This window comes from Rhodamnia argentea, chromosome 8 (genome assembly GCF_020921035.1).
Source record: "Rhodamnia argentea isolate NSW1041297 chromosome 8, ASM2092103v1, whole genome shotgun sequence".
NCBI classification, from domain to species: Eukaryota; Viridiplantae; Streptophyta; class Magnoliopsida; order Myrtales; family Myrtaceae; genus Rhodamnia; species Rhodamnia argentea.
The window spans coordinates 28,561,534-28,572,114 of record NC_063157.1 but is presented as its reverse complement, the minus strand read 5'-3'; the positions used below and the strand labels follow the sequence as shown (position 1 = coordinate 28,572,114).

Genomic DNA, 10,581 nt, shown 5'->3' with positions numbered 1-10,581 from the left:
TGCTCGTGCAATACATATTCTTGTGAAATTTCTAAATAAGGGTATGGAGTGCTCTCCTTTTCTCAAATAAGAAACTGAAGTGCTTTCGTTGTTTTAAAGAATGGCTTAACCAAGGTCATTTTAGTCATTTTATTTTTTGATTTTATTTTTCTTTTATTTTTCTTTTTTCAATTTTCCTTTCTTTTTTTCCTTTTTTTCCCCTAACTTTTGTTTGGTGGCCGGCCATTAGCGAGGGCGGCCCTCCCTTGATGGGAAAATTTGGCAAGGGCGACTTTAGCCTAGCCTGGGCGAGGCCGATGAGGGCGACCCTTACCTTGCTTAGCCCTCGACGGTGGCCGGCCATTGCTTGATGTAGGCCACTAGCGAGAAGCTAGGAAAAAAAAAAAAGGGAAAAAGGTAAAAAAAAATGAAATGACGAAAATATCATTGATCATGCCAATTTCTAAAATAATAAGTGCAATTTAGGTCCTTATTCGAAATAATGTTTACTTCATGCCTTTATTTGATAAAACGATGACATTTCAAGCCCTTATTTAGAATTTTCTTTTATTCTTTGAACAACGAACATCAATACTTCTTCTCTTCCCTTTTTTCAAGTGGAGATATCTGAAATTTTATTTCATTCATGTGAAATTGCATCAATTTTGTTTTGTGCGCTTTGCTTGAAGAATTATACTTTCTTCTCATTTTCCTCTTTCCAATTTCTCTGTTCTTAGAGAACAAAAATTGACATGGCACCTCCGATTAATCATGGACAGCATCAGCAGCACCATCACTGGCCACTTTTCTTTCCCTCCCCTCCCCTCCCCTTTTTTAGGTCTGCCTAATAATCTGGAGAGAGATTAAAAAAAATGATAATTAAAACGAAAAACTAATGACTCTTTTTGTCTGAAAAAAAAAATCTGTTTTGTCAGAAAAACTAATCTAGTGAGAGAGAGAAAGAGTGTGTTTTTGTGTGTTTTTTGTTAAATGGGAATGAATGAATGAATGATCCCCATCATTCAGCCCCATGTGCTGTTCCCCTTCTCTTCTTCAATCCCCATACCTCTCTCTCTTCCTCTTCCGCCCTCAAAATCCACGTTCCCTGTCCTCATCATCAACCCTTCCCCTCACTTTCTGTGTTCTTCGAAAGCAAAAGCTGATAATCTCTCAGACCAACCCATCCCCCCTCCAAAAGAAATATGCGAAAAACAAAACAACCTCATATCATAGACCACACATAGAACACAAAGGAATCAAAATCAGTTCTTCTACTTTTCTTCTTTATCAGAGAATCCCACCCAAGTACCAACATCCAAAAGAAGGGAAAAAAAAAAAGACCCCAACACAGAGAAATAATCTCTGATCCAATGTGGGTTTCCCTTTGAACGGTCAAATCTCTCCTCCCCAGATTTCTTGAGGGTGAAAGTTTGTGAAAGTTTAAATCTTTCTCTTTTTTTTTTCCCCTAGAGAGGGAGAGAGGGGGTTGTGTTAAAAAGTTGGTTCTTATGTAGGGTAAGCAGCTATTCTTGTTCTTTCTATTTGGTTGGTTTGAGGGAGAAATGTTGGCAATGGAGAAAGAATTTGATTCGAAGCTGAAGATTCAGGGGAATAATTCCAATAATTCGTCCAATGGAGGGAATGTTCAGAGATCTAAGAGCTTTGCGTTCCGGGCTCCTCAGGAGAGCTTCACGATTCAGGACTTTGAGTTGGGGAAGATCTATGGCGTTGGCTCTTATTCAAAGGTTCGTTTTTTTCTTTCTCCCTTATGTTTTTCCTTTGCTTGAGCTAGTAAGTTTGTCGTTGTTGATTCGTTTGGTGTGCTTTCCGTTGATGACGATTTGTTTTAGTTTTGATTGGTTAATTCAGCTGAGTGGTGATTTTGGGTTGCTTGTCTTTCGACCTGGAAAATATTGCTTATCCTCAGCCAACAAAAAATTATAAAAAAATTAATGAAAAGACAATAATTGCTCGAATTATTCATTGGAAGCTTTCTTGCGAGCTCAGCCGCTGGGGCAGTTGATTCTGTGTGAATCTCTCTTCCTTTTACTCCTGTATGGTTCGGTTAGTATATGCAAGTCGCATAGCGTAAAATTATAAATCAAATATGTTGTTTGTGAGCTTGTGGGCTTGTTTCTAGAGTCAGTAGAACATCATAAACTAGGATTCTAGGAAAGGGATTTTAGGCAGGAGCAGTCCAGAAGAGTACATGCATTGGTCTGTCATGCTATGAGGCGATGATATATTTACAGGCAAAGTTTGATGAACTAGTGGGAAATTTTCTGAGAGTCGCCTCTTCCGTGCAATTTGTGTAAAACCTGTTTCATTTCAATAGGCTAGTTACTGTTAAATTTTACTCATTGCTATCTTTGTCCGAATATGTCGCAATATAAAAGATTTTAACTTCTGATAAGCTTGTAGATTATTCTGGTGTTACTGTTATATGTCTTGTAATATCGCCAGGTTGTGAGGGCAAAAAAGAAGGACACAGGAATGGTGTATGCATTGAAGATTATGGACAAGAAATTCATCACCAAAGAGAATAAAACAGCTTACGTGAAGCTGGAGAGGATTGTTCTTGATCAGTTGGACCATCCGGGCATTGTGCGGCTATATTTCACATTCCAGGACACCTTTTCACTATGTAGGTCCTGTTGGTTCTGTCTGTTTAGAATTCTATTCCTTCTTCAAGTGCTTCAATTTTCATTTATATTTTGCTGCGTGTTGCTTTCTTTTCTCTTCTTTTCCTGGGCTCGACTTTTTTGTCGTCTAATGATGCTCCATTTAATTTTGTAGATATGGCACTTGAATCATGTGAAGGTGGAGAACTTTTTGATCAGATTACCAGGGTGAGTTCTTGTAAAATGATCCCTATGTTGCTCAATACTTATCTGGTATAGTTCTCCTGATATTACTACACTTGCCATTTACATGAAATTAGGGTTGCTGTCCATGCTACTCTTTGTAGAGTCGACCTAATTATTACATTAGTTGTGATTGCCCTAGAAATAGTTTATAATTATCTCACTTTAGATTTTCTATTTGTAATCTGCGATTTTCAATTTACCCTTTGATTGCAGAATCCATATCTATATGAATGCCTTTGACCTTGTTGACATAGGAATATCTTAAAAACCAACATGGACACCACCATAGTAATGTGAGAAACATTCGGAAATTTTAATCAAACATACTTTAGATGAACAATTAAAGCATGAATGGGAGCTTTCCTCCCCTTTGGCTTCTTTCAGAATTGATGTCTTTGGGATGACAAGATGGTATGGCACCCAGCTAATACCAAGACATTCAGTGTTAAATCATCTTATTTGACCGCAGAGAATTTCTCCCCTCGTTCCTCTCCCTTTAGAGCAATCCGGCTGGTTCTTATTCCTTATAGAATTGCCTTCTTTTGTCGGACAGTAGCTTGACCAAGATTCTTACTATTGAGAATCTTAGGAACAGTTCATTTTCACGGATGTTGTGCATGTGTGAGCATTCAGGGGAATCTCTTGATTATCTGTTTCTTCATTGTGAGTTTGCTCTTGAGCTTTTGAATCATATCCTTAGCTCGTCTAAGGTGGCATGGGTTATGCAAATTCAAACCATCAAACTTTGGCCATTGGAATGCTTTCAGTGGAGACTCAATGTCTTCGTGCTGCACCACTTTGTCTCATGTGGCACATTTGGAGAGAACTTAACGAAAGAATGTGTGAGGGTTTATAACTTTGGTTGATTCTAAGTGGTGCTCTTTTATTTGTCTTTGGACATCTTGTTCTGGCTAAGCATAGTCTTGTGACGTTTTCCTTTGTTTTTTTTTTCTTTCTTAATCTCTCTCTCTCTCTCTCTCTCTCTCTCTCTCTCTCTCTCTATATATATATATATATATATATATATATATATATATATATATACATGTGTGCGCGCGGGTGCGTGCATATTTACATATATACCTGGAATACAAACAAGAATTCTGGTTTAAACAACTTTAAACTAGGAATAGTACTAAGTTTCTACTTCATGATCATATACGAACAAAGAAAAAAATCCCAATATCATTTTTCCTGCATCTCAAATATCTACCATGTTTCGGCTGGATTTCGTTTTGCATTATTTGATATTAGTTAGTTTGTTTTTGCAGAAAGGTCGCTTATCAGAAGATGAAGCTCGCTTTTATGCAGCTGAAGTTGTTGATGCTCTAGAATACATACATAATCTCGGATTGATACATCGGGACATTAAGGTAATCTTGTAATATACTTTTCTCATGCTTCATAATTTGTAAAAGGCTAATGGTCACTTAAATGACAGCCAGAGAACTTGCTCCTTACCAACGAAGGTCATATTAAAATTGCTGATTTTGGGAGTGTGAAGCCTATGCAAGATAGCAGTATAACTGTCCTTCCAAATGCTGCATCAGGTAAGAATTGTTCTCATTTAGAGTCGTTTCCATGAATCTTTACCTTTTCATCTCATTTTAAGTTTATTCTGTTAAACTCCATTTCAGATGATAAGGCCTGTACCTTTGTGGGCACAGCAGCATATGTTCCTCCAGAGGTCCTCAACTCCTCTCCAGCCACTTTTGGGTATGGGACCCCCCACTGTTCAATGCGTCACCTCAATACTAGCAAATTTGGAATGGCTTTTTTACTAGAGCGGAATTTTTGTTGCTAACCTTGCATTCTTTTAAGGATGATAGTTTGATCTTCTGAACATATATTCAAACAGAAATGATCTCTGGGCGCTGGGCTGCACATTGTATCAAATGCTTTCAGGAACTTCTCCTTTTAAAGATGCAAGTGAATGGCTTACGTTCCAAAGAATTTTAGCAAGAGATATACGGTTTCCAGAGCATTTTTCCGATAAAGCTAAGGACCTCATTGACAGGTTGTTGGTAAGCTACTGACTTGATACTGAAGAAATTGTTTGGTAAAACATGCTTACACTCGACAAGGATTGAAAACAATTCCGTAGGTTTGTCTAGTTTATTGACTGGAAGTGCCTAATTTTCCTATGCTGTCATCAGAATACTAACAGCTAGCACAGTAACAATGAAAATGGCTCCTTCAATGGAACTACTGGTTGGGTTAATTTGTGGTAGTCTTCTTGAGTTGATACATTGATTTAAATATGAAGGACTCTATATTGTGATGCATTTGAGAAGCAATGTGAGAGAAAGAGTCCATACTCCCATTACTAGAAATCCTTAATGTAGTTTGGCAGCTGAAAGGTGGGGAGAGGGGTTGAAGGGGGCATAATTTTGCCAAGATAATGTTGCTTTGTTATTGACTCTTATGCAAAGAGCCTCCATTTCCCCAGCAAGTATGGAGAGGAACCTTTCTGGGTTGACCATTCTTTTGTTTCAGATGCTTTAGAGACTGGATTTCAATGTATAGCAGCTATGATAGAACTTATGCCTTGTTTAGATAATAAGGCTGAGTCTAGTGGGAGGTTTGATGGAAGTACCGTTTTGAGTTCTTTACATTTGCTCTCTATTGGTTTTGCGAGAACAGATGGACGGTGTAATGCATGGAGCTACATTGACATAAGACTGGGACTACTCTCTGAGCAATAGTGGTCTTTTTCTGGCTGTCTGATATCTTGCATATGCATATTAATCTCGCTGATTTATGGTATTGGTTAGTCTATAATTTTGTTTTTGTATCTCCGATTCTTCAACATGTATGTGTGAAGACATGACCTGCATGCAGATTAATCACATTATCTGGTGATGTTCAGGAATACTTTGGTCCTTATTCTCACCTATTTTTGTACGAACCCATTCTTAGACATTTTACTGTTGTTATTGAACGAGCCTTAGCAAAATCTCGTCAACTATTCACACTTGGTTTAGAAGATGATGGAAAGTAAATCAGATTCGTGAAATGTTTCAGTGATTTTTCCACATCATGTGCTGATAATTCTGTGAATAGCAGTTCTATGAGGTGCTCTCTTTGTTTTCTGGGAAAGGTTGAATGGACTGATATGTACATTTGAAGCAAGTGGCTTCCTTGTATATGAGTTCTGAATTCCCCACAAGTTGTCTGATAGAGACGCATGTATTCCGCAACTGGGCTTCATCATATACAAGAAGATGGTGCGCACACTGCTAAAAAAAAATCCACAAGCAAACAAATAGTGGATTTATCTGTGGAACAACATATGCTTAATGAACAAGTAAATTAAGGGGCAGAGAAAAAGAGAAGGCTAGTGGTGGTCGAGGCGGGACGATATCATGTAAACTGTCCTGCTGTTTGACTATCGGTATTTAGTAGTGCGTGGTTATAGACAGACAACTTAAAAAATGAAAGGATATCGCATGGAATAAAATGATGATATGGTTGGAGGTGGTGGTGTTGTATTTACGTGTTTAGTAGTAGTCCTGTACCTCATCCTAATCATTTGGTTAAGCTTCAATGAGATTTAACTTGGGGCATGAAACAATTGAAGTTCAAATTGTTTCTATTGACATAAGAAGCACTTAGTAATGGGCACCAAGAGGTGCTCCAGTAGAACTCTGAATATCGGAACTCCAAGTGCTGTATCATGAATATTTTGGCCAACAACGTGGAGCAAGTTTTTGAGTCCAATTTGTAGTTCTTACTCTGGAATTTCCTACTGATTTATTTGGAGGCAGCATGAGTGATTACGTGTGCATGGGTGCTATTACACATACAGTTAACTTGATTACCTATATTGGGAGCTGGAATATATGAAGCATTGTACTACAATCGTTGAAATATGTAAATTAGTATGTAGGACTGAATTTCAGAACCTTATTTTTGTTGCAATTTGTGCTTTTGAGACTGTCACATAAAACATCTCGGTTTGATTATGAATTTTGTAATTCAATGGGGTCAAAGATAAAAAACTATAGGTCAATCGATCTCTTTATGAAAAAACGAGAATATCTTTCTCAGTGAAGGCGATTGCCCCCATTAAGTATACCACAGACTATCCCTATATGCATCTCATCTTGCTTTACTGAGCATGGTGTAGTTTAATAATGTTCAAGTAATCATGTGCAGGACATTGAACCTACCCGAAGGCCAGGCGCTGGACCTGATGGTTACGACGCGCTAAAAATGCACCCGTTCTTTACAGGAACTGACTGGCAAAATTTAAGAAAGCAAATACCACCAAAACTAGCTTTGGAGCAAGTGGTACAATTTATGTTGTTTTGAAGCATATTGACATCCATACATTTGGGATATCATTTTAAAGGAGCACCTTTTTGTAGGTTCATTCAGGGGATGCTGATGATTCTCAGGAATCTTCATGGAACCCTTCTCATGTGGGGGATGGTGCATTGAGGCAAGTTGAAGGAAATAGCGGTCCTGCATCATCTTCCGAATCATCTGCTCATATAACTAGGCTCGCTTCCATCGACTCCTTTGATTCCAAATGGTATCACTTCATCTGCTTGAATTTTGTCTCTATTCGGCTTTATTTCTTTCTGTTACAAACGAAAAAGAAAATTAGCTAATTGTTTTGGTTCTTTAGTTTCTTTGGCGTGGGATATGGGAAAAGCTGTAAGATGCACGGTGTAAAAAGTTCAATATGCAAGTAAAAAAGGGTTGTATATGACTAATGGCATCCCATCCTTGTCTAAAGAGTGTCAGCACTTCCTGTTCACTTGAAATTGACATTAAGATGGTCTTGTTGCTCAATTTTGTGGTTATATGGTGCTTAATATCCTCTAATGTGTGAAAGATGAAATTACTTGATGCTTGCTTGAATGTTTGTATATTAATCTACTTATTCTATACACGCATTTCGACTTTAGAGGCGATGCCGTCTGAGGAAATGACACTTTTGGACTTAACGGCCAATGGCATTTTCTTATCAGTCTCACAGTATGACCATATTTTGGGTTTTGGCTTCCATTTAAGTTTTTAATTTGTTGTGTTGCTAGAATTTTTTCAAATAGAAAGTTGTTTAAGTTGTCATTTTTGTGTGGCTTTGGGCTACTTTTTAGGTAGCATGGTTTCAGTTTTTCTTGGGGAGTCTGACAACCTTACCATGACAGGCAACAATTCCTAGATCCCGGGGAATCTGTCCTGATGATCTCGACGGTGAAGAAAATAAGGAAGCTAACAAACAAGAAGGTTCAGCTTATCCTTACTAACAAGCCCAAATTAATATACGTGGACCCGTCAAAACTAGTTGTAAAAGGAAATATTATCTGGTCCAACAATCCTAACGACCTCAATATCCAAGTCGCAAGTCCTTCAAGCTTCAAAATCTGCACGGTGCGTCTCTTTTCTCTGTTATATGTTGAGCCGAGTTTTCCCATGCAAATTGTCTGTCCAAACCTTTTTGTTGATAAACTTACAATGTCCTGGGACATTTAGCTGCAGAATATGTTTGGGTTTCAAAAACCATAGCACATACAAGTATTAACTTTCATCAACATTAGACATCCAATCAATTTGACCTAAAAAAATGGCCAACTGATGTTCTTTTCATGTTAGTCATTTTGTGATACGGAAATTAGTGAGTCTGACAGCTCTGATTGGGATGCTTAGTGAAACTGTAACGCATTGTCCATGCATCGTAACGTAAGTTTAGGACTGTCGGTGACATTTCTTGCTTTATTCCCGGGACTAATTTCGGATGTAGCACATTTGTGCATTATTTTTCTCAACCTGGCATATGATGATTGGTCAATGCTCTCCCGTCTCTTTAAATGAGATTTTTGCGTGTATAAGCTAGCTGTTTGTTCGCCTGATTCGATTTGCTGATGGTACAGCCAAAGAAGGTAATGTCATTTGAGGATGCAAAACAGAGAGCATGGCAATGGAAAAAGGCGATCGAGGGTCTTCAAAGTCGGTGAGACTGCTTTGCTTTCGGACATTTCGATACTGTAGAGGCGCGAAGGGGGATACATAAAGCAATCCGCCCCCAAGCAATTTTTTACACGACGGACAAGCGAAATTCGAAGTTCGAGATTCGGAATTTAGGTGCTCAGTGTATCCCCCTTAAAGTCTCCATCCCAAATCTGCTGGTGACTGATGCAAATGGCAGCAAACAATTTTCTTTCTTTTTCTCTCTCTCTCTTTTTTCTTCTTTTTTTTCCCCTCTTTTTTCTTTTTCCCCTTCTTTTTTTAAATTATTTGATGTAATTCCAAGCTTGTTTGTAAAATGGAAAATGGTTGTAGGGATTCTAAGGGGGGTGTTCTCTTTATTATTTTTGTTGTAACTTGTAATAACACTCATCATCAATTTATTGGAAAAAAAAAAAAGAACACAAATTCTCTGTAGACACTTGCTTGTGCAACTTGGTCTCCCATTCTCTCATATGATAGAAGTCAACCTTGCACAGCTCAGAGCGCTCAAGCTTTGCAAATTATATATTTCTTTCTTTCTCATTTGTTAATAAAGTTTATTAATTTTGACATTTCTCGGCTCTTCTTACAGGACCATCCTTAATTTCTGCAAAAACTATCGTTTCATATTTACGGCATTATACTATTTGTGTAATTTTACCACGTGCCGCGAGATTTAGCCTATAGTCTATGCTTACTAGATCATCGAAAAGAAGTTAATATGGTTGTATAAAAATCGCTAATTACCAAAATTAAGTTAGTTCCCATTTGAAAAGAAGTTAATACAGTTGTATGAAAATTGCTAATTACCAAAATTAAGCTAGTTCGCATTATAAAAAAGTTACTATTGTTAGTTATCATAAATAAGCAAAGACCTACTTTTTATAAGAAATCTCACTAGTGGCATCAATAAATTGTTGCCCCCATCAAAACTCTTCCTTTTCGATGCGAAGAAATTGCTATACTTCTATAAAAAGTTACTAAATCGATTGGAAATTACTTTTTCTAGGGGAAATTTACTAAGAGAATAAAGATATCAGTAGTTAGTAGTAGGTTTTCAATGTATTAATATCTGTGAAAATGTCGCGCAAATGAATTACTACTTTTTTTTTTTTTTTGCGTGAATGAATTACTAGGTTTTTTTAAGTACTAATTAAAATGAAAAAATGTATTTCACGTGGAAAGTTGCCGATTACTCAAACTTACTCGTTTATCTGGATATGAATATGTTATAGCCACTGCAAAAAAAAAAAAAAAAGTTACTTCATCTTATTCTTAATTGGGTGAAATGATATTACTTACTTTTTTCATTTGGGTTAATACTATGAAAAACCCCAAACTGGTATACACTTGTAATAAATTTATCCCAAACTATTTTTTTGACCACGAAAAATCTCAAACTAATATAACTAGAATAAATTCACCCTAAACTATTTTTTTTAATTATAAAAAACACTAAACTGGTATATTTATGATAAATTTACCCCAAACTATTTTTTTATTATAAAAAATCCTAAATTGATACTCTTGTGACAAATTTACGCTTTGTTAGTTCCGGCTAAATTGGATTAATACCACAAAAAATTCAAAATAACACACTTGCGACTAACAGAGAATAAATATCCAAAATTGATACACCTGTCAATTGTCATGCGTCATTTGACTCGGCAATTTGATAATAAAATATAACGAAAACTAACGGAGGGTAAATTTGTCACAATTATACCGGTTTAGGGTAAATTTGTTACGTGTGTATCAATTTAGGACTTTTTCGTGA

The 10,581-nt window shown here is 36.9% G+C and overlaps 1 protein-coding gene across 1 annotated transcript; it reads left to right on the top strand.

Moving 5' to 3' along the window:
• The first annotated feature begins 997 nt into the window (after window positions 1–997).
• Window positions 998–9,225, top strand: LOC115755325 (3-phosphoinositide-dependent protein kinase 1-like). The gene is made up of 11 exons (XM_048284259.1): window positions 998–1,724; window positions 2,443–2,623; window positions 2,776–2,828; window positions 4,118–4,219; window positions 4,288–4,396; window positions 4,484–4,562; window positions 4,705–4,870; window positions 7,005–7,139; window positions 7,217–7,383; window positions 8,006–8,228; window positions 8,729–9,225. Exons 1-11 carry the CDS (start codon window positions 1,542–1,544, stop codon window positions 8,810–8,812), a joined length of 1,482 nt encoding a protein of 493 aa, XP_048140216.1. The 5' UTR covers window positions 998–1,541; the 3' UTR covers window positions 8,813–9,225.
• Window positions 9,226–10,581: the final 1,356 nt, after the last annotated feature.

Coding starts and splice junctions, on each gene's coding strand:
- LOC115755325 (XM_048284259.1), top strand. CDS start 1,542: ATGTTGGCAATGGAGAAAGAATTTGATTCGAAGCTGAAGATTCAGGGG. Junction 1,725..2,442: donor GCGTTGGCTCTTATTCAAAG/GTTCGTTTTTTT, acceptor TAATATCGCCAG/GTTGTGAGGGCAAAAAAGAA. Junction 7,384..8,005: donor GACTCCTTTGATTCCAAATG/GTATCACTTCAT, acceptor TTACCATGACAG/GCAACAATTCCTAGATCCCG.